At 40.6% G+C, this 24515-nt stretch overlaps 1 protein-coding gene across 3 annotated transcripts; it reads left to right on the top strand.

Moving 5' to 3' along the window:
* Nucleotides 1–12887: 12887 nt before the first annotated feature.
* LOC103409480 (uncharacterized) lies at nucleotides 12888–24359 on the top strand. Of its 3 annotated transcripts, XM_070823980.1 has the most exons (8): nucleotides 12963–13367; nucleotides 13430–13498; nucleotides 21389–21477; nucleotides 21617–21692; nucleotides 22583–22632; nucleotides 22708–23019; nucleotides 23565–23603; nucleotides 23689–24359. In XM_070823980.1, the coding sequence occupies exons 3-8, from the start codon at nucleotides 21415–21417 to the stop codon at nucleotides 23863–23865; spliced, it is 717 nt and encodes a 238-aa protein (XP_070680081.1). In that variant the 5' UTR covers nucleotides 12963–13367; nucleotides 13430–13498; nucleotides 21389–21414; the 3' UTR covers nucleotides 23866–24359. The 3 variants fall into 3 exon arrangements, with proteins under 3 accessions (XP_028954518.2, XP_070680081.1, XP_070680082.1); XM_029098685.2 differs by lacking the exon at nucleotides 13430–13498 and having other exon boundaries at nucleotides 12888–13367; XM_070823981.1 differs by lacking the exon at nucleotides 12963–13367 and having other exon boundaries at nucleotides 13430–14644; nucleotides 21156–21477.
* Nucleotides 24360–24515: the final 156 nt, after the last annotated feature.

Raw genomic sequence — 24515 nt, 5'->3', positions numbered from 1 at the left:
TACAGTATGACATAAATAGAGCAATCAAATCTAGTTAAGGTACTTGCTACACAACCGAAAATAAACTCCTATATTTATTTATGGTAATCATAATATATGCTCTAGCACTACAATCACATGAAGACTGGCACTAGGCGCATCACATACGAGTCCTAGTTGTCTATTGCAACCTAGGACAGGACTGGCACCTACAATGGATCCAAGGTGAGTGTGCGGTGCGATGTGAACACACACGCAAAGCCTGGCCCTAGCCCGAGGCAAGTACTACACTAGTACGAGCATGCATGATGAGCAAGTATAATGTATATGAACATGGCATGACAATATATAAATCTCAACAATATAATGGCATTTTTGAAATTAAATAAAACATGGCATGATAGGCATAAAATCAATCCAAAGGCATTAGTGGAAACTATCAAACTTTATATATAATATATAAAAATAAATGCCCACTCACTAATACGTAGTCGGATCGTAGCCTCCTAGCCTTGCTTGTCCACGTACCTCCTCGAGGTAATTCTCTCCTATATGTGAAACAACTATAGTAATTAATTAATTAGGACGTACACTAAAAGGCTAGGAAAATCCCTCATAGTTTGCTCAAACGAAGGGTTTAAATATACGAAAACATTCTACACGACACCACGGACCCGTACACGACAACCACTCGCCGCCACAAAGCCGAACGTGCTCTCACATGCCGTCAGCTCGCAGCAGCACGCGCGCCTACTTGCAGGCCACATGTCTCCACGCGCTAGCAAAAACCCTAGGGAATATTCTGTCATATTTGACAGAATATTCTGTTAAGTCTAACGGTGTCCAAATATTCTGTTAAGTTTAACGGAATATTCTCCTTCTTCTCTGGTTATCCTCCGTAGTTCGCCATTGTCTGGTTCACCGGATTCTAGAAAAAGTCGCTAGATTTTTGGAAATTTTTTAAAAGTTCATAACTTTCTCAATTCTCAACCATTTTCGATGTACTTTATATAAAAATGAAGCTTAGGAAGAGGAGAACAAGTTTGTACCTCTTAAAAGTCCAAAAGGTGGAGGAAATGGACTAAAATTGTCTCAAAACTTTCGGCCCTAACTCCAACGTCCCAAAATGGTGCGTCTACACGTTAGCTTGACTTCTAACTTAGGTTAGTGGCCACAGGGAGTTGAGTAGGTGCTTCCAAATCTCTCAAAACCTTGTAATACAAACTAGAAATTGTCGAAGATTCCACCCCCGAGTCGGAGCTCCGGGTTGGAAGCTCAAAACTCAACCATTTTAGGATTTGTTTGTACGGATAGACTAGTGAGGATGAGAGGAGTACGATGGTGGTGGTCTGAGGTTCGATTTGTAAGATTTGATCATGGGTCTTAGTTGTTGCATAGAGAAGGGAGACTCGCGTGAAGAAAAGAAGAAGAATAGGGAGAGAGAGAGAGAAGACAATTTCTGATTGGTAAAAAAGAAGAAAGATTTCTGATTGGGTGAAAAAGTGTGGGAAGTGAAATAATTGGTGGTAAGGTATGGTCACGGGACCAACTTTTAAAACAGAAAAGTGATAAGATTTTTTTGTATAATTCAAGGTACACAAAATTTGTCTCCTTATAAAAAACAATAGTTCTAACACTAAATAATTAACACACACGTGTACAATTCTACCCATTGTTAACGCACTTTAATTAAGCGTAACTTTTTCGTTACAAACCCGATTCGGGTCTAACTCGAGCTCACGCATTCGTAACAATGAGTACTATTTAATTACGATAATAGAAAAATAAATTAAAAGCCAAATAACTACGTCCACGTTAGGGTCCGCTTTGCCAATAAGGGCATAAATGTCATTTGAGACACTCGGGAAGGAAATTACATGGAAAATTAGGGACGGGTCGTCACAACCTACCCCCTTAAAAAAATTTCATCCCCGAAATTTCAACACTACTAAAGATCATAGTTAAAGAACAAACGTGGATAAAGATCTCGCATACGTTCCTCTGTCTCCTAGGTAATTTCCTCAACAGAGTGGTTTCTCTATAAGACTTTCACCATACAAATGATTTTGTTTTGTTTCTAAGAACTTTCTCTTTCCAGTCAAGAATCGTTAGTGGAACCTCATCATAAGTCAAATCTGGGTTAATCTCTAACAGCTGAGGAGGAATCACATGTGACGGATCAGAGACGTATCTCTGTAACATGGACACGTGGAACACATTATGCACACTTGACAACATGCACTCTTGACAACTCTGGAGGTAGATCAAGTCGGTATGCAACTTCACCAACTCGCTCCATGATCTGATATGGCCCGATGTAACGAGGATTTAGCTTTTCTTTCTTCCCGAAACGTACAATGTCTTTCCATGGTGACATCTTTAAGAATACCCGATCTCTAACCTTATATACTCTGTTTGTCGAATGTTTGTCTGCTATACTCTTTTGTCGATCCTGTGTTGCTTTCAGGTTACCCTTTATCACTTAAATATTATGTGTAGTCTCATTTACAATTTCAGGACCCACCAAAACTCTTTCGCCGACTTCAGATCAACACAATGGTGTACGACATGGTTTCCCATACAACGCCTCAAATGGTGACATACCAATGTTGGAGTGAAAGCTATTGTTGTAGGTGAATTCTAACAAAGGTAAGCGTTTGTGCCATTCGTCTCCGAACTGCAGAACTAAAGATCTTAGCATGTCTTCCAACGTTTGAATAGTTCTCTTAGATTGTCCATCGGTCTAAAGGTGATAGGCGGTGCTATAGAGTAATTTCGAACCTAGAGCTTCTTGAAAAGCTACCCAAAATTTCGAAGTAAATTTGCGGTCCAAATCAGAAATAATACTAACTGGAACACCATGATACTTGACAATTTTAGAGACGAAAAGTTCGGCCAACTGACTTAGCGAGTAGTTTTCACGAACAGGTAGGAAATGCACTGACTTAGTAAGCCGATTAACAATTACCCAGGTACCGTCATAGCCATTACGCGTATGAGGTAGCTTGTACACGAAATCCATCATGATATCTTCCCATTTCCACTGGGGTATTGGAAGTGGTTGTAGCAACCTGAATGGTTTCTTTCTTTCCACTTTGACCTGCTGATAGACCAGACAATGACTCACGTACTCCTCAATTTCTCTTTTCATTCCTGGCTAGTAGTAGAAAGGTCGGATAGTATGATACATGTTAGTGCTCCCAGGATGCATCGCATAAGCCAAGATATGTGCCTCATCGAGATTTTTTTTTTCTTCAGTTCTTCCACATTCGATACATACATTCGATCGTCTTGCATAAGCATACCATCACGTCTTTGAATTCTGAGATCTCCCCTATTGTCATTCAACACTGCTTACTTTAACTCCTGGGATTCTGAGTCATTCATCTGAGCCTCGAGAACACGATCCAATAAAACTGGTCTAACTTGAAAGTTGGCTAGTAGAGCTCCCTGGTGATCCACTCCTAAAACAGCTCCAATAGATCTTAGGTCGGTGAAAAGAGGAACACAACATGCATAAAGAGTATTAAGTTGCCTAAACGTTATTTCAGACACTCGGGAAGGAAATTACATGGAAAATTAGAGATGGCTCGTCACACCGCCACTGCCGCCTTCTCCATAATAATTATATAGATCATAATTAAACCAAGAGTCCGCAACCTCAAAACTGAAACTAAAAACCATAAAATGGTTATGAGAAAAAACAAACATGCGCAAAAACAAAACAAAAATAAACACAAAAAACAAAAACAAAAACAAAAAACAAAAACAAACAAAAATTACTACTTACTCACGGCGATCCTCGTCAATTTGGTGAAGATTGAAGTTGGTATGTGAGGACAATGGAGGCCCAGTCGTGTGTTAGCAGTTCAATAGGGATTCTGCACTTGGCAAGTACTTGTTTATGGTGGTGAGCAGGATTGACAGTGTATTGAATGGTGGAGTTTGAACTGATTCCATAGAATTCAAGTTTGCGGTGATCTTCCAGTAGTTTGCCATTGGAAAATAAAGTTAGGTGGTTAGTGGATATAAGCTCGGGTACAAGTTGGCCTTTCCGAATCATGGTTTTGATGTCAAGCACTTTGTCATGGCTTGACACTATTAAACTGAAGGATACGAAGGTTTCATGCTAAAATATAAAAGCAACATTATGAAATCAATAAACCCTTAAATCATAAATAATTAAACGAAAGATGCAAGATGAATAATCTAAAGTGGCAGAGATATAGAAGAACGTTGATGTTTTGTTTGGGTTGATATTTGAACTTTAGATTGACAGGAAGAGAAGCCCAACAAGAACCAAGGATGAGGTTTTGCCCGAAGCCCATCACCTAAACCCAAATATTCATTTCAAGATTTATGAGGCACTCACCCATTAAATGCAAAGGCTAGTAGCTTGAAAGAAGTGACACTTGATGGAAATCAACCTACTTTCAACCCAAAAGCACTTTCTGGATGGCAGAGTACGTAAATTACTGATGAGTCACTACCCCTTAGTTGTTTTCGGGCAGGAACCAAGTTGCAAGCAGTTAGGCTATTCGCCTATAAAAGGAGGAAGATGGCCTAGAGACAAGGACACTCAACCAATCAAACAAACAAATACACAAACTCTGCTCAAACCAGATTTGCATACGAAGCTGTAGTTAGCCCCCAACCTCAATCATTTTCAGGATCAGCCCTTACAAAAGTCATCTTTTGTCTAGTTTAATGGCTCTGCTGCTCACCAATAGTATCGATCTCATTTGTAGTCTTTATGTACAACTCATTTCCAATCATTTAATCTACAAGCAATGTGCAATATTAGTCATTCACTTTCCTCCGTCATTCACTCCCACTCAATGGCACAATCTCTTGGTTAAAAGGAAATCTCAGGCCCAACCTCAATCATTCAAAACTCGTCTACTAGCAGCATCTAGTAGTGGCACGCCCGCACCCACCAATCTCATGTTTGAGTAAATTCCCGGTATGTCTGCGAGGCCCATGGTGAATTTAGGGAACGAACATATTTTGGCACGCCCGGTGGGATCAAATCTTGTATGCCAATAAGGCAAAGGAAGGAACACACCTTCAAGTGGGGAGCAAACCAGAAATCACCCCACTACACACCAAGATTCAGCATGACAAATCTCCTCGAAGACTTGCAATGACCCGTCTTAACGACGTCTTAACGGAAAGCCCGACTTCTTCTGAGAAATCAGAAAGAAAAGTTACGAAGGAAGACCTACAGGCCATCATGATGGCTGTTATAAAAAGCATGAAGAGAAACATCGGCTAAAGCAACTATTCTAGAGAAGTAAGTTTGCATAACAGCAAAAATTCTATCTGGCTCTTCTAAGTACATATTGCTATTCACTGGTTGATTCTCGGAGTCCTAAACTTCTTGAGAGGCTTTCTCCATCTCATCTACTTTCTGGGAGAGTTGGTTGGTGAGGGTCATCTTTTCAACTTTAAGTAATGACAGCTGCTCCTCCAAACTCTGAATTTCAGAATCAACCACTGTGATCCTTGCTTCCATTACTGATCCTTCCTCTACCAATTGTCGGAGCACGGTTGTATTCTTCACATGATTTTTCTTGAAAGCATTTTACTCTATTAGATCTCGCTCTGCCTTAAGATGTTGATCCCTTAATGCCTACAAATTCTCGAAGAAACTCAAAAAAGACTTATACTGAGCTGGGGGCAGCAACTCAGCTTGGTGAAGTTCAAAAAGGGATTTTTCTGCATCATAAATGACCTTAAGACGAAAAGAAACTGTGAAGCCCTTTTTTGTCCAATCCTCGAAAAGCTTGCGAGCACGCTAAAATGAAGGGGGCTTAGAAAATGTTGGAGGAGATTGCAGTTTGTTTTTAATGTGGCCGAACTTCTTCACTAGATCATGCAAGGATGTTATTGATGAAGCTGGAGGCATGTCTCTGACACTTTCAGTTGTAACAGCAGGGACAACTTTAGAAGGTAGAATCGGAAGGTTCTCAAAAGCAAGAGCGGAAGTAGGAGAAGTTTCTGCAGTAGTCTTGGCTCGCTGCTCAGGACTGGGGATAAAGGCCCCTGTAACCTCGAAAATCGAAGAATGATGTGGAAGATCTCCCTTATGCACCAAGCACGGAGGGGACTTGCCTGAACCCTCTCCGGGATCCTGTTGCAACCAAGACAAATATGATAAGAGAGAAGTGTTCAAGCCAGGAAAATGTAAAATATGAAAGGTCAATATACCTGAGATAAGCCTGGAGCTTTAGCAAGAGGATGAGGGGGAGTAATTTCTTGTGATTGTTGCGAAAGATTATCTCTACCTACTGGTGAAGGAGAGATGGTACCCGAGACCTAAACAAAAGCCTGCAAGAGTAGAAGAAGAAGTGAAGGCCAATAACCTGTAAAGAAAAGAGAAGCAAGAAGATTCAAAGCAAAAATATACATGTGGAGGAACTTGAGGCTGAGAATGATTAGTCACCTCGGACGCTACAGGAATCTTAGGAACTATCAGCTCTCCAAAAGTAGGAGTTGGAGCGTGCTGAAATTCTTGTACCAAGGCAGGTTGAAAATATGGAAGGATAGTAAGCTTAGAAAAAGAGTTTTGAACATAGGATGTCAGGAACGGATACGTACCAAATCATTGTCATCCTCCACATAATGCATCATCTGCCAGGTTGAATGATCAAACTGAGAAATTGGAGTCACCTCTGAAGGGTTGGGTTTTGCTTGGAAAAAAGAGGCTTGCCTCAATCGGGATGAAGGAGAATAAGCTTTAGGCGAAGAGATTTTCTTTGCCTGAATTTCCTGATACATATAATCAGGTAAAAGAGTTATCAGAAAAAGAAAGAAGGGAAAGAATTCTAAGAAAATAGAGGGGCAGTATATACCTCTAATTCTTCAAGGACCGCACCCTGGTGATCTTTAGCCCTTTGCTGCCTTTTTACATCTAATGGCGCGTCCTTTAAAACCAAATAGGGCCTTTTTGATACCGAAGGTCTTGATTACAAGAAAGACCAAACCATTGGTTCCCAAGCGTAAGGTATGAATGAAAGATTGAGGCAAAATATACTTACTGGGGGCTTTCTGTTTTTTCTTATCCATGACAACGGTAGAGGTCTTTGAAGCAGAAGTAGCTTTGAAAGACTTGGAAGTTTGGGCTCTTGTACTTCTCCTGGTTAGGGTTGCCCACTTAGATTTTAGTCGTTGTTCAGGATCAGAATAAGAAGTATCTATCACAACTGTTCGTGACCATTTAGGGGCTCGAGTACTTATTTTGAGCTCTCCCTCAACCTTTAAGTCTCCAAGAAGGTCAGAAGTATCCCTATCTCCTCCAATTTCTCACATTTTAGCTTCGTTTACAGCTTCTTGAAGAATCAATGTGTCGGCGGATTCTTCTTTTGACCCGACATCTGTCGTTTCTGTGGTCCTTTAGGCTGCAGGGAATGAAAAGAATGAAGAGTTAAAGAATCATTGATGTATAAAGTTTTTTTTATGAAGAATGAATTGAGATAACAGAAAATACCTATCAAAAGAAGCTGATTCTTTCGTGAAACCTTTTCTTTCCAACTTTCAAGTTCACTCGAACTGGGAAAAGATCTGAGAGAAAGTTAGCTGAAGAGACAGTCATGAACTTCCCACAGATCTCCTTCATATTTCTTGATCTATTTCGCCTCCCACCAAGAAGAAAAAGCCGAAGTACACTCAAAATTAAGGGCCAAAGGTTTTCGGGCAACCTTGCTCATAACCTCAAGGCTACAACGGGCAGCTCGAAAAATATCTTCTTGAGGAGATGAGAGGCGGTATGAGGTACCACAATGGATAGAATAAAAAAATGGGATTGGAATAGCTTGCCTAAAGCCTAGTTGTCTACTACAGAAGTTGGGATGATAAACTTCCAGCCCGCATTCATAACAATCACTGCGAACTCCCCAGGCTAAATCCCGCGATTGAATACAGTTGATAAATTTCTCTCTGCATGAATGATCAGTGTCCTCTCCAAAAGCATCTTGGAAAGCTTGATCAAGAAACCAAGGATATCTGCAAAAAAAACAAATGCTCCCCATTCTAAGTCTGCCCGAGTCTTGCAGACTCTGAAAAAATAAAAGCAAGCAAATGTTGAATGATCTATGAGGGGAACTTTGGCTAAAATTCAAGCAGGGGCTACACCCTCTGAGAACTCCAAGTTAACTACCCAAAACTCTGGGAAGTACCATTGCAACCATAATTGGATCATCCAGATAGGCCCATTAAGGTTGGTCTTAAATGGTTCACCCCAAGTCATCTCAAAAAGGAGATGATAGAAATGAGAAATGAAGAAGAGACATGTGGCTACATCATCAAAATTGTGAAGGGCTTCTACCAAAGGAATCCATTCAACCTTCACCCCCTTGGATTTATTGGGAAAGGCATGCTTGTTGAGCCAGTACAGGAAAAAATACATATGCTCCTGATCTATGTTGGCATTATATGAACCTACACCGAAGTTGCTCTTCACAATAGGGATAAAACCCTTGAAAGACTTCTCATAACTCTTGAAAGTTGCTGAGTTGTATTCTAACTAAAGAAAGGAAGTCGATGTGCCTGAGCTTGTACTTGAACTTTCAGTAATCGGGCGAGGAGGGAGAGCCCAATCATGAGTTACGTCCACAATTCTGCCCGATGGTCTTAGCCCAAAGACTTGTGCCATATCCAAGATAGTAGGAAACATGGGACCCATCCTGAAGTCAAATATGTTGGTGCCCGAGTTCTAAAAAAGAATAGCAGTGGTCAATAATTCTGGCTTTGGGACGACGGTGGTCATTAAGAGCATTATCAGCTCATAGATACCATTATTCATCCATTTCTTTTTTAAGATAGGCTCAAGCTCATTTATCCATTTAACCCAAGCTTCATCGTTCATTAAAGGGAAGCCACGACGATGATTTGACCACTTGGACGAAGAAATGCCCGATTCAGCCAGAAACGGGTTCGGAGTGAACCAATTGGCCTTTGGCATACTGGCTTCTATTGCAGAAGGAACTTGAGAAACCCATGCAGGTCCCAATGAATGAACCCCTTCCTCCTAAAAAAAGAGTTCAGAACCTAGACCTGCCTGAAGATGATGAAGGGCATTAAGCAGACGGCGTAGGGTGACTATACCCTAACCAAATTCATATGAAGATCGGTTTGGAATAGTTTTTGGGGCCATTGATTAGATTTGGAGGGAAATATAAAAAAAAAAATTCAAAAGGGTAGAAAAGAAGAAGCCAGAAGTAGGAAAGATTTTTGAAGACCTTAGGAATTCTGGAAAAATCTGGGGAATTTTGGAAATTCAGGAGTTTTAAACCGTTTAAAGGAAATTACATAATGAACTATTGATTAAAGGGCAAAAATCGTGGGTTAGTGGAAAAGACTCAGTTAGCGGCGGTTGCATTAAATGGCGCTCATACCGAGTGTAGGCGCGCGACAACTATTTAATCATTATTAACGCCTCGGTTTGCAGGTTTAATAACAATTGAATGTTGGAGATATGCCCTGAAAGTCAATCTTTGGAAGAAACCTTTCAGGACAATGAATGGATGTATGGATGATTCTTATACATCAAATGGCAAAGATACTAATTAGGACTATCTCTATAAACGATATATGTCATAAATAGTGAATCCATGGACAATGGATTGATGGAAGAAGTAATCTAATGATGTTAGACTACAGAGACCTTCTTCACATAACCATCATGTCCAAAAAGGTTCATGGTCATAAGATTGTCGGAGGGATACTGACAATGCATAGACCGGTACATACTATGTCTACTTCAATTAGAAGGATAGAAAGTCTCATCCCATTCGTGTAGTGACACTAAGACAAGTATGTAGGTGCTCATTAAAGGAATGAGTTCACTGAACACAATCGAACGAAAGTACTTACATGGAGGTCTACTCACATGTCAAGCAAGTAACTCTAATGGTTGGAATAGTGTAAGTAGTCCTTTGACCTGAGGCATCATCGTTGTCTTGTGGTTAAGTACTTGATCTTTGATTATGTCAAAGTCACTCCATCCGTGGGTGTCCACGGCATAGTCGGGGTTAAGCCACTTAGTCATGAAGGCAAGTGAATGTTCAACAAGGAATCTCTAATCCTCGTTATGAGAGGATGAATACTCTAAGATATGATTCGGGAATCTTCGGCCGAAGTATCGAGCGTAATAAAGGAAAGTGTTCCTATACGACTCAATTGAATCGTATAACATGGAATAATCACATTAGGGGTTTGACATATTATATCCATACCCTAGTGATGTGATTGAGAGTATTGTTTTAGAGAATGATCGAATTGCATTGTAATTCCAACTGAATAGGTTCTCCGAACAACTTCTACATTAGCTTGGGTAGCCATGATATATGGTTAGATGTCACTCATGGCTTGTGAGTTCTTCTAGATGATTAAATGTAGTCATAAAAGAAGAAGGTGAATTAAAAGTAAGTTTTAATTCACTAAGTGATTGGATTAAATATAATCAATGGGATTGGTGCCAATCACCTCACTGCCTTGCTAATTAGAACCTAAAACGACTGTTCACCAATACACTCTTGTAGTGAGTAACTAATGGATGATGGAAATAATTAATTGGATTAATTAAGTGTTGTGATTAATTAGAAAGTCTAAAGAAATCATAAAAGCGATATAAGATCGTTTTGGGCTTAAAGAAACGTTCGGGTTTAATTGGGCCCATTGGGCCTAAACTCATTGGGCTTTTATTCAAGCATTGGATGACTTGAAATAAATAAAAGCCCAAAAGCCCAAACAACACTAAGGGGGCCGGCCATATAGAGTGAAAAGGAGAGATAGGAAGTCAAGTTGTTGGCTAGGTTTCTTTGTGTTATAAAAGGAACTTTATAGTGAAAAAGTTCATTAGGGTTTTGTGTGTTGTTTTTCACAAAAAGAAGAAACCATCTCTCTTTCTCTCAAAACTCACACAAGGCCGGCCACCATAAGGGTGATTTAGCTAATCATTTTCTCACCCTTTTGGTTATTCCTTCATCCTTCTCACTACACTAGTGGGTGAGGATCTTTAGAGGTTTTCAATTTTGGAAACTTGAAGAGAACCTATGAGCACTCATTTTAAACAAAGTGGAGGAGGAAAGGAAGGAGGCTAGGCTCAAGGAGTTCAAGGAGCAAAGGTCTTGGAGGTGGTCCATCTTTGGTCTAAGATCTAGATCAAGAGGCATAAAACTACTCCTAAACTTTGTTCTTTTATATGAATTTGTTTTTTATGCATCTTACATAAACCTATGCATCTTGAAGGGGATTTGCATGACTAGAGCTTTGATATTATTTGATAACATGCTTCCGTTGCTTTCGTATATAAATCTTGAATTGTATATGCATGCTAGTCACTAGAAATTCCACATGAAATCTCATAAATTTCCCTTCATTGAAGGGGGCACTGTTTGGGTTGATATTTGAACTTTGGACTGACATGAAGAGAAGCCCAACAAGAACCAAGAAGGAGGTTTTTCCCGAGGCCCATCACCTAAGCCCAAATATTCATTTCAAGATTTATGAGGCACTCACCCATTAAATGCAAAGGCTAATAGCTTGAAAGAAGTGACACTTGATGGAAATCAACCTATTTTCAACCCAAAAGCACTTTCTGGATGGCATAGTACGTAAATTATTGATGAGTCACTACCCCTTAGTTGCTTTCAGGCAGGAACCAAGCTGCAAGCAGTTAGGCTAATTCGCCTATAAAAGGAGGAAGAGGGCCTAGAGACAAGGACACTCAACCAATCAAACAAACAAATACACAAACTCTGCTCAAGCCAAATTTGCATACGAAGCTGTAGTCAGCCCCCAACCTCAATCTTTTTCAGGATCAGCCCTCACAAAAGCCATCTTTTGTTTAGTTTAATAGCTCTGCTGCTCACCAGTAGTATCGATCTCATTTGTAGTCTTTATGTACAACTCATTTCCAGTCATTTAATCTACAAGCAATCTACAATATTAGTCATTCACTTTCCTCCGTCATTTACATTTCCAGCAACCTTGCCATTACATATTGTTCCATCTCTCCATATAACTAAAGTCTTTATCTTTAAGGCAAACAAAGAACCTTAATTTGAGCCACTCCCACTCAATGGCACAATTTCTTGGTTTGAAGTCAATCTCAGGCGCAACCTCAATCATTCAAAACCCGTCTACTGGCGGCATCTAGTAGTGGCATGCCCGCACCTACCAACTTATGTTTGAGTAAATTCCCAGTATGCTCGTGAGGCCCATGGAGAATTTAGGGAACGAACAAGTTTATATAGAGCTCCCGGTTGAGTCCTTTCCTTGTTGACCAAGGGAAAACCCTTCCCTTCTTGTTCAACTATTTTCTAACCAATACTGGACATGAGTTACTCGAAAAGAGTTTTGTTTTTCGAAAAAAAAAAGAAGAAGAAACTTCGACCTAACTTTTGATGAAAATTCCTAAGCAGTAATGGATATGAGTTTTGTTTTCGACCATAAAAAAAGATATGAGTTGTTAATCAACATGTAACAAATAAGTGAAGTTTTGGGTCCTATACAGATTCACATCAATATACTAACAGAGTTTTTAACGAATTTGGACGACAAATGCCAAATGGAGGTGTAGAACAACCATGAAGGATTAAATTGAAACATAAAAGACGAAAATTGTGAATCTCCTAAACATCACGGATCCAAAACTTTAATTTTGTTAACATAGGCATATGAGTGTACAACAAGAAACCTCAACTTATGTTAAAATAAGCACATGAGTGGACTACAAGAAGGAACCTCAACTTTCTTAATATAAGCATATGAGTGGACAACAAAGGATCTCTAATCTTTAATGAGAGAAGAATAATAATTTAAAATATGATTCGAATATCTTTGATCAAAGTATCGAGCCCGATTAAGGAAAACATAATTCGACAAGAAAAAACAAAGGGGGACATATAGTTAAGGGTAGTTTTGGTAATTTAACCATGTCAAGACTCTGAAAAACCACTGCCAAGCGGCGTGTTTCTTCTGGGAGCCGATCGCAGGCCTAAGTATACACACATTTTCTGGTAAGCAGAGAAGAAGCGGATCCCATCACTTTGCCTCCTTGTGCCTAATGATTTCCGACTTGCACTTCAGAGCAAGCAAGGTGGGAATTATGTGAACAAATAAAACAAGAGAGAGAGAAGCGCGAGGCTTTAGCTTTTGAGGAGAGAGAGCGCTTTGGCTTTTGGAAAGGGATAGAGAAGGTTGTTGAGGAATGGAGGGGGGCAGCAACAGTAGCAAGAGCGGCGTCGTGGTGGTGACCAATGAGAGAAGGCCAAATGGGGGAATCCGAATCCAGAATCCGTTTACTTTGAAAGTGGGTCAAGTATTTACAGGCTTTGGCATAGGCTGCGGTGTTGGTATCGGTGTTGGCCGCCCCATAAATCTAGGTACTCTCTCTCTCTCTCTCTCGTACAGCTTTCTCTCTCTAAAATCTAATTTTTTATGGAAGATGGACTTGGGGCGGCTCTTTTAACCCAGAAATGGTGAAACCTATCAGACACAAGTTGCTAAGAAACCTGTATTACTTCCCAATTTCTCTGTCATTGCAATTGTTGATTGTTTTTAGAAATTGCGTCTGTTTGGTTGCTGAGAAAATGTCGGAATTTGTGCACAGTTGTCTTTATCAGTGTGTAATGAGAAGTTGTGGTTAAATCTCCCTCTGGCCATTACATCACTTGAGTCTGCTATATAAATTCAATGTTGAACTTGGTTGCATTCAAAGAAATGAGTTATGCCACCATTGTTTAACTACTAAGCTATTAGCATTTCGTATGGTGAAATATAGAAGCCGGTTTTTGGTTGTCATCCATTACAATTGCTTCAAGTTCGAGTGGTGAAATATAGAAGCCGGTTTAGGTAATCTGTGAGGCAATTGGTTTCGCATGGTGCTTAGGGGTCATATGGTAGTTATACGGTAGTGACTAATTATAATACTACATTACTATTGCAGAACTGCTAACCTTTACATGGACCGGCTTATAATATGTATGATTGATTCCTGCCTACTTTGGTTCCTTTTTCTTTTTGGGATAATGCCTACTTTGATTCCTGGTAGTGACTAGTTATAAGACATTTTAAATTCTTGCGTAAGTAACGGTGGACTGGTAAAGTTGCCTTGCATAACCGGTACAGCGAGACAGGTGATTATGTTTAGAAGAATACTGAGTCCGTATCCATGATCTGCTGGAAAAAAATTATGTTGAGTTGTCTAATACTAGTTCTTTTAAAACAAGACTCCCTTTGCCCTTAAAAAGGCAGCTGGCATATTTTAAGGTTGTTCTGGACTAGCTAACCAGGGTTGTCTTAGAAAGTCAACATTAATCAGATAGGCAGACTAGAATTGCATGTAATTTCTGAAAACTTGTACGTTTCCTTAATCCTTTTTTAATTCACGTAGGCATATCCCCTTCCGAATTATATTGGGAATTAAACAAAGACAAAAAAAAATATAGACTCACTGCTGGCCCTAGAGTAATTTTGATCTCTGCAACTTATGATTGAAGGCTGATATTGCTACCGTTGGCTTTTACTTATCCTTAGAAAATTTAGTGACTGGTTCACACAGATGTTTTTGTTTAGTGTTTATTCTATGAGGATTATCTGTCCGTGGATACCTATACAACAACAACAACAACAACAATAAAGCCTTTTCCCACTAAGTGGGGTCGGTTATATGAATCCTAGAACGCCATTGCGCTTGGTTTTGTGTCATGTCCTCCGTTAGATCCAAGTACTCTAAGTCTTTTCTTAGGGTCTCTTCCAAAGTTTTCCTAGGTCTTCCTCTACCCCTTCGGCCCTGAACCTCTGTCCCGTGGTCACATCTTCGAACCGGAGCGTCAGTAGGCCTTCTTTGCACATGTCCAAACCACCGTAACCGATTTTCTCTCCTCTTTCCTTTAATTTCGGCTACTCCTACTTTATCTCGAATATCCTCATTCCTAATCTTATCCTTTCTCGTGTGCCCACACATCCAACGAAGCATCCTCATCTCCACTACACCTACGTGTTGATGCTTCACCACTCAACATTCTATGCCATACAGCATTGCCGGCCTTATTGCCGTCCTATAAAATTTTCCCTTGAGCTTCAGTGGCCTACGACGGTCACACAACACGCCGGATGCACTCTTCCACTTCATCCATCCAGCTTGTATTCTATGGGTGAGATCTCTATCAAATTCTCCGTTCTTTTGCAAGATAGATCCTAGGTAGCGAAAACGGTCGCTCTTTAGTATTTCCTGATCTCCGATCCTCACCCCTAACTCATTTTGGCCTCCGTTTGCACTGAACTTGCACTCCATATATTCTGTCTTTGATCGGCTTAGGCGAGGACCTTTAGATTCCAACACTTCTCTCCAAAGGTTAAGCTTCGCGTTTACCCCTTCCTGCGTTTCATCTATCAACACTATATTGTTTACGAAAAGCATACACCAAAGAATATCATCTTAAATATTAAGTTTGTGATCTTCGCTAGATTGCTCCGGTCATTAGTGTGGATAAGTATGTAAATGGATAGAGACAGGAAGCAAACACAAGATGTACGTGGTTCACCCAGATTGGCTACGTCCACGGAGTAAAGGAGTTGTCATTAATTGTGAAGGGTTTACACAGTATATAGGTTCAAGCTCTCCTTTAGTGAGTACAAGTGAATGATTTAGTACAAATGACATTAGGAAATATTGTGGAAGAATGATCTCGTAATCACGAAACTTTTAAGTACCGAAGTGTGGTATCGTCTTCACTTGCCTTATCTGTCTCATAGGTAGATGTGGCATCTTCTTTGGAAGTACTCTTCCTCCCTCCAGGGGTGGTATCTTTAACTGGTGGAGATGCACAAGGTAATGTATCAATTTCACTTGACGCTTACTTGTAGTTTCAGGCTTGGTCAAGCGCGATACAAACCATGTAGTAGGAGTCCCCCAAGTCGCCGAGCTAGGGGATCTGCTGAAAGAGGTGACAGACAAGGTAAGCAATCAGAGCTCCAAGCAATCAGTCCCAGAACAGAAGTTTTGATTTCGAGTTCCGGCTGATTGTTATCCTTCTCCTTATCTTGCAGGTAGCATGAAGGATAAAGAGAAGAAAAGGAGAAAAGGTGATATGAGATACTTTTGCTTTTGAAGAAGTAACTTTCCACAGGCTTATTCTTGAACTGGGTTGGAGGGTTTTCTTATTTCCACCAGAGTATAAGGCCGACTGAAGAATTTGAGGGTCAAAACAAGTCCATCAAATCTAGAGTACGTTCGACCCTGCTGATATGGGATACTTTTGCTGTTGACAAAGTAGTGGATGTATCGGCACGTGTTCTGTTGCGCTTGTCTCCACATGCTTCCTTGTATCCTTCTCACTTGCCCTATTTGTTCCTCAGGCAGATGTGGTATCTTCTCGAGAAGCATAAGATGTTGAAGATGAGTACTCAAGAGCAATGGGGTTCCAGGCAGTCAGTTCCGGACTGGAAGCTTGATTCCAAGTGCTGACTGATTGCTCTCTTTCTCCTTGTCTTGCAGGTAAGAATAAGGCCAAAGGAAAAGACAGGAAAAAAGCATGATATGGGATACTCTTGCTTTTAACCCTGATGATATGAGATATTCTTGCTCTAGTGTAGCTTGTTTGCAGAGGTATTCTCGGGGGGAAAGAAAGCTGAGTATTTTGAGAGGCTTCGTTGGGAGTGCCCTCTCAGATATGAGGAAGGGTTGAACATTTTTGCAGGTCTGCCTGTCCGTTGAGGATGGAGGTCGACATATATAGGAGTCTCCTTAACAAGGAGTAATACTATTCTTTTACCCTGCTTGGTCATAGCACGGTAGTGGGAGCTGCCAGCTTCACGTGTTTTAACTCTGTCAGAGCACTTTGAAAAAGTGGTCTGTGGTATCTGGAAAGCTGATGTTACGTGTGAAGATTACAGACAAGCTTTATCCAAGGAGATCTGGCTCTCGAAGTTGAGAAAGCGGTGTGAGGATTACAGACAAGCTTTATCTAAGGGGCTCTCGAAGTTGAGAAAGCGGTGCCTCTTCGGTTTTCGAACAAGCAATCCTGTCGGGGATCTGTCTCTCGAGATTCGGAGAACGGTGCCTCTTCGATTTTTGAGAAAGCAATCCTTCTGGGAGTCTGGCTCTCGAGATTTAGAGAGCGGTGTCTCGTCGCTTTTTGAGAAAGTAATCGTGTTGGGAGTCTGGCTCTCGAGATTCGGAGGACGGTGCCTCTTCGATCTTGAAGCAAGCAATCTTGTTGGGAGTGTTTTCTCGAATGTGAGTAAAGGTTAGGCCTGTTTGCTAGTCTACCTTGCCACGGAGCACAGAGGTTGACCCACAGGGACTTTCCAATTATCCAGCAATGGTCCTGTTCCTTTACCCTTGTGGGTAATAATATGGTAGCTAGACCTTCAAAATTTATGTGTCTAAACTTTGTTAGTGCTGTTTCTTTGCTATTCTTTTACCCTTCTTGGTCATAGCGATGTAATGGGAGCTGCAAGCTTCACGTGTCTAAACTTTGTCAGAGATTTTTGGCAAAGTTATATGTGGTACCCGTGAGCTGATGTTGCGTGTGGAAAGTGAATGATTGAACAGTAACATTCACGTGCTTTCTACTTCACTAGAAATCTTCGACAGAATGCCCGTAATTTCCGCAAAGTTGAGTGTGCATGTGACAGGTGCTGACAAGGCTGAAAAAACAGGTGCCTCTGAGCAGCCCAGCTTTTGAGAAAGCAAGCGCCTTTTCAATTTCTGCGATCGACCTTCGTGGTCTTTGAGCAGCCCAGCTTTTGAGAAAGCAAACGCCTCTTCGATTCCTGAGATCGGCCCTCGTGGTCTCTGAGCAGCCCAGCTTTTGAGAAAGCAAACGCCTTTTCGATTTCTGAGCAGGTGCCTCTTCGATTTCTGAAGCTCCATCGAGTGCGGATTTTTATAGAGGCTGGTATTAAGTTCCAAAGCACACTTGAATCTCCACCAGTAGAAGCTCCCTTCTTGCATTTCTAAGATCTTGATTTGTCCGACTTCTTTTCTCTTCAACACCTTTGAAAATGTCTGGCCCCTCCGATCGTCGTTTTGACTTGAACCTTGTTGAAGAGGCAGCCACGCCTTCTCCAGACAACATATGGCGCCCATCCTTCGTATCCCCTACTGGTCCTCTTACCGTTGGAGATTCCGTGATGAAGAATGATATGACCGCTGCGGTGGTGGCCAGGAACCTTCTCACTCCCAAAGATAACAGACTACTTTCCAAACGGTCTGATGAGTTGGCTGTTAAGGATTCTCTGGCTCTCAGTGTTCAGTGTGCAGGTTTTGTGTCTAATATGGCCCAACGCCTATTTGCTCGAACCCGCCAAGTTGAATCATTGGCGGCTGAAGTGATGAGTCTCAAACAGGAGATTAGAGGGCTCAAGCATGAGAATAAACAGTTGCACCGGCTCGCTCATGACTATGCTACAAACATGAAGAGGAAGCTTGACCAGATGAAGGAATCTGATGGTCAGATTTTACATGATCATCAGAGGTTTGTGGGTTTGTTCCAAAGGCATTTATTGCCTTCGTCTTCTGGGGCTGTACCGCGTAATGAAGCTCCAAATGATCAACCTCCGATGCCTCCTCCTTCTAGGGTGCTGTCCAGTACTGAGGCTCCGAATGATCCCCCTCCGGTGCCTTCTCTTTCTAGGGCTCTGCCGACTGCTGAGACTTCTCCTAAGCAACCTTTGTGAAGGCTCCCTCTTGTTTGTTTATTTTGACTCGTGTATATGTACATATTTGTAACTTCTTAGAGATATCAATAAATAAGCTTTGTTTCATTTCAACGTATTGTGTTAAATACACCAAAGCCTTCTTCACTAAGTTCTTTGAATTTTTCTTTTGTTGAAGCTTGTATGTTGAAGCTTTGTGAGTGGAGCATGTAGGTTGAGGTAGTGTTCCCTTAATTTCCCGGGTGGGGAAAACTTCTCGATTGGAGACTTGAAAAATCCAAGTCAGTCAGGTCGGCTATATGAATCTTAGAACGCCATTGTGCTCGATCCTGTGTCATGTCCTCCGTTAGATCCAAGTACTCTAAGTCTTTTCTTAGAGTCTCTTCCAAAGTTTTCCTAGGTCTTCCTCTACCCCTTCGGCCCTGAACCTCTGTCCCGTAGTCGCATCTTCTAATCGGAGCGTCAGTAGGCCTTCTTTGCACATGTCCAAACCACCATAACCGATTTTCTCTCAGTTTTCCTTCAATTTCGGCTACTCTTACTTTACCTCGGATATCCTCATTCCTAATCTTATCCTTTCTCGTGTGCCCACATATCCAACGAAGCATCCTCATCTCCGCTACACCCATTTTGTGTACGTGTTGGTGCTTCACCGCCCAACATTCTGTGCCATACAACATCGCCGGCCTTATTGCCGTCCTATAAAATTTTCCCTTAAGCTTCAGTGGCATACGACGATCACACAACACGCCGGATGCACTCTTCCACTTCATCCATCCAGCTTGTATTCTATGGTTGAGATCTCCATCTAATTCTCCGTTCTTTTGTAAGATAGATCCTAGGTAGCGAAAACGGTCGCTCTTTGGTATTTCCTGATCTCCGATCCTCACCCCTAACTCATTTTGGCCTCCATTTGCACTGAACTTGCACTCCATATATTCTGTCTTTGATCAGCTTAGGCGAAGACCTTTAGATTCCAACACTTCTCTCCAAAGGTTAAGCTTCGCATTTACACCTTCCTGAGTTTCATCTATCAACACTATATCGTCTGCGAAAAGCATACACCAAGGAATATCATCTTGAATATGTCCTGTTAACTCATCCATTACCAACGCAAAAAGGTAAGGACTTAAGGATGAGCCTTGATGTAATCCTACAGTTATGGGGAAGCTTTCGGTTTGTCCTTCATGAGTTCTTACGGCAGTCTTTGCTCCTTCATACATATCCCTTATAGCTTGGATATATGCTACTCGTACTCCTTTCTTCTCTAAAATCCTCCAAAGAATGTCTCTTGGGACCCTATCATACGCTTTTTCCAAATCTATAAAGACCATGTGTAAATCCTTTTTCCCATCTCTATATCTTTCCATCAATCTTCGTAAGAGATAGATTGCCTCCATGGTTGAGCGCCCTGGCATGAACCCGAATTGGTTGTCCGAAACCCGTGTCTCTTGCCTCAATCTATGCTCAATGACTCTCTCCCAGAGCTTCATTGTATGACTCATTAGCTTAATACCCCTATAGTTCATGCAATTTTGTACGTCGCCCTTATTCTTGTAAATAGGCACCAAGGTGCTCTTTCGCCACTCGTTTGGCATCTTCTTCGTTTTCAAAATCCTATTGAAAAGGTCAGTGAGCCATGCTATACCTGTCTCTCCCAAGGCTTTCCACACTTCAATCGGTATATCGTCTGGGCCCACTGCTTTTCTATGCTTCATCTTCTTCAAAGCTACAACCACTTCTTCCTTCCTGATTCGACGATAAAAGGAGTAGTTTCTACTCTCTTCTGAGTTACTCAACTCCCCTAAAAGAGTACTCCTTTCATGTCCTTCATTGAAAAGATTATGAAAATAACCTCTCCATCTGTCTTTGACCGCGTTCTCTGTAGCAAGAACCTTTCCATCCTCATCCTTGATGCACCTCACTTGGTTTAGGTCCCTTGTCTTCTTTTCCCTTGCTCTAGCTAGTTTATAGATATCCAACTCTCCTTCTTTGGTATCTAGTCGCTTATACATATCGTCATAAGCCGCTAACTTAGCTTCTCTCACAGCTTTCTTCGCCTCTTGCTTCGCTCTTCTATACCTTTCACCATTTTCATCGGTCCTATCCTTGTATAAGGCTTTACAACATTCCTTCTTAGCCTTTACCTTTGTTTGTACCTCCTCATTCCACCACCAAGATTCATTTTGGTGTGGAGCAAAGCCCTTGGACTCTCCTAATACCTCTTTTGCTACTTTTCGGATACAGCTAGCCATGGAATCCCACATTTGGCTAGCTTCCCCCTCTCTATCCCACACACACTGGGTGATTACTTGCTCTTTGAAAATGACTTGTTTTTCTCCTTTTAGATTCCACCATCTAGTCTTTGGGCACTTCCAAGTTTTGTTCTTTTTTCTCACTCTTTTGATATGTACATCCATCACCAACAAGCGATGTTGATTAGCCAAGCTCTCCCCCGGTATAACTTTGCAATCCTTACAAGTTATACGATCCCCTTTCCTCATTAGAAGAAAATCTATTTGTGTTTTTGACGACCCACTCTTGTAGGTTGCAAGCATGTCTTAATCCATGTAATTCAGCACTTAACTGTTTGATATTAGATGAGTGTTTAAGTCACGCAAGTAGTTATGCATCTTTTGATGTAGAGACACTATTGACAATAGTACAATCAACTTTCTCTTGTATGGTTGTTATGCTTGTAGATATTAGCTTACGCCTATTGATTTAAACTATGTACCAGGTGCAATACCAGTACTGAATCAAGTCATGGGTGCTACAAGAGGTGCCACTGATGCATTATCTGGTGCTAGCAGACATGTAAACAACGCTGTAAGTCAAATATCTTCCTCTTTTATTTTTATTTTTTTGTTTTCTGAGTATCCCCGTCATTGCCATGAAAAGAAAATGATCAAATGAGTCATATACTTACAAACCTCCCCAATCTCTATCCCGGTTTCTCATTTTCCAGTTGAGGAAGGTGGGAGCCAAGAACATTGAAGCGGGCATTGGATGTGGAGTTGGTATTGGTCATGGTTTTGGAGTTGGTATGTCATTTCATGCGTTTCAATGATATTCAGTAATATGTTCTGTTTCATGTTTTTCCATTTCTGATGCACTATTATGGAGACTAATGTTTACAAATTCCTGGTGAAATCTATGGTTGTCAAGCAATTTGAGTTCATGTAATGTATTCTGATCGCTGGTCTTCGTGTCACCGAATTTCTATCAGAAAATTTTGCAGGATATATGTCACCTAATTTGTATTTGAAAATTTCGCTGCAATGTAAACAAATTTGACATTGATGGCTTCATGTTCTAGTTTAGTAGTACACTTTCATGCATGTTTTGGTTTGAAGGCTTTCACAGCAGCCCTTCAACTCTACTTATTCTTTTTTGTGTGTACCATACCTATTGAGCGTTTGTTAATTTAAAAATCATTATTATTTATTTCGAATTTAGATATTGGATTGGCATTTGGTGAAATTGGAAAAAGAAACAGAGTGAAAGAACATTATGGCATGGAATGATCTTTTTCTAGACTACTACTGGAGATGTTGTCAGTGATTAAATGTTAATAACTTTATAGTTTATACAATTTGGCTTTATCTTTTCATTGAGTTGCATCTGCAAATTGGCGTCTGTACGAAAAATACCAATATGACTACATGTCCCAGTGAAGGGGGTTACATAGGGGATCTTTTCATACGAGTATTTTACGTGTTAACAAGAACAAATTCTTCTGTTCAAATTTTTAATGATTGCAAGTGTTTGTATAATGTAGTGGCTTAATGACATTGGGCTTAAATATGCATATAGGCTTCTTTAAAAATTCAATTGGCAGCAAATCCTTTGACCTTGTATGTCAGTGCTCTGTCAGTTGTACATTTTAATAATATTTGTTTTCAGTAGCTGAATTATTGACTGCTGATTGCAGGCCTTGCTCTGAAGCCAGGGGTGTTGCAACAAATTCAGTTTCATTTTGTAGTAAGTATTAGTTTCTCTGGTCAGGTGCTGTTGCCGTTTACAGACTACTAATATAAATAACTCTGTATTCTTTAGCAAGGAATGACAAAGATAATGACGAAGTTTGGAATTTCTCCCAATTTAGCCATTGGTCAAGGTACCCTCCCAAGTTCTTTGCAAAGTGCCATTGGAAATGTAAATGACCAGAGCCAAAATTCAATGGGAAGTAGCATGCCGTTGTCAACAAAACCACCAGACCATACATCTCAAAGTTTGCCTGGATATGGAAATAATGGTACTGGTTCCCCAGTTGATACACCTTTTGGTAGTCGAACAGAAAAAGTTCTCAGCAGTTTTCTTCAGAGTCCACTTCTGAAAGGAGAGGAGGACAGTGAACCAAATGAAGGGGTATGTAACAAATAAAACATGTTTATTTGTCATTTTGCTTGCTTAGAGGATTCTTTATAATTTCCAATCATCAGAGAGCATTAATGATACGTTTCTCTTGACTTTTACTGCATACCCTTTGGTTTGACTCCGTTAGTAGAAAGTTTGGAGAAAAGAAAGAACATTATCTAAAGTAACTTCTTTCGTGCAACCTTACAGTTCTTGCAACTTTACAGATGGGGCCAGGGGCACTTTCTCTTCTTATTTTCTTTGGTGGGGGTGCCTGCAGTTATAACAGTCAGTTGTTGGGATTAGTTCAACAATAATTCTTGCAGATGTGGTTATTGTGAAGTTTTTAGTTAATGACGATTTAAGTGCTATTGAAATTACTTATCTGCCTAAAAGAAGTTCAAAAAGTATACGATTGCGTATATGCATTTGATGGACAATTCAAATGAACTCTCCACTGACGTATGCGTCCATGATTTCTTACTTTTCATACTGATCTGATCCCTAATATGCTAATATGTTAAGTGATTATCTAATTCTTGATTTTGCTTATGTAGGCTGGACGCCTGAGGTCGGAGAACAAAATCCTTCAAATGGTAATGTTTAATATTTCCGTTTGTTAGCATTGCTTTGTTGTTAATATAAATTAAAATTGGCAAACTGAAATTGCCTACGCATCAGATATTGAATCATCAGCAAATCATTGAAGAGCTGATGGAGGAGAACGATAAACTTCGCCACATACTGGTGGAAGACCTGAAAGTCTCACCTAGCAAGCTGCAAGCAAGTTATTCAAGTAAAAACAGATCTCCATGTACAGATTGTTTTGAGTGTCGAAGAAAACAAAGGAGAAAATAGATGAAGTATAAAGTTCTGTTAGATGGCTTTCAAGTTCAATGAAAACAACGAAAATTATTAACCAACGCCCCTTTTAACATAGAGTTTGGACCTTGATGGATTTGCTACCCGTCCGAACAAACACCAAGGAGCATTATCTGGGTTCACTGGGTTACAAGCTAATCCAAGTTACCTTACAGAGGTAAGCATTACATATACAAACCAGTTGAGGTGAGGTGCACCGGTTAAAATTTGCCTCCTTGTTTCTGGGTACCTTTGTGCTTAACATCGTCCTTTACGTTCATTGAACACATTTGTTAGGCACAGACGATTGCATTTCTTTTAAATTGGCTGCAGCTTTCGTTTTCTTTGGATTGTGGCATACTTTCTGCGTTATGGTCATGTTTTGCACCGCAAGAAAGTACCCTTTTTTTTCATGCTGTTTAATACGAGAGGGATGAATTTAGTAACTACATTAATTGACCATTGCAATAAATTGTTTTGATTATTATAAAGTAGACTTCATGTATCACACAATGCGGTCATTACGCGGTCCAATAATGTGTTCTCTCTAGCATTACTTGTTTTCACTATTAGACGTAGATGCCCATCATAAATGGGCCACGCGGTAGCAAGGCCCATGGGCTTTAAGTGTGCAGGCGTACTGTCCC

This window comes from Malus domestica, chromosome 06, assembly GCF_042453785.1.
Source record: "Malus domestica chromosome 06, GDT2T_hap1".
In the NCBI taxonomy this organism is placed as follows: domain Eukaryota; kingdom Viridiplantae; phylum Streptophyta; class Magnoliopsida; order Rosales; family Rosaceae; genus Malus; species Malus domestica.
Note: the sequence above shows the minus strand (reverse complement) of the source record. Positions and strands in the feature narration are given on the sequence as shown.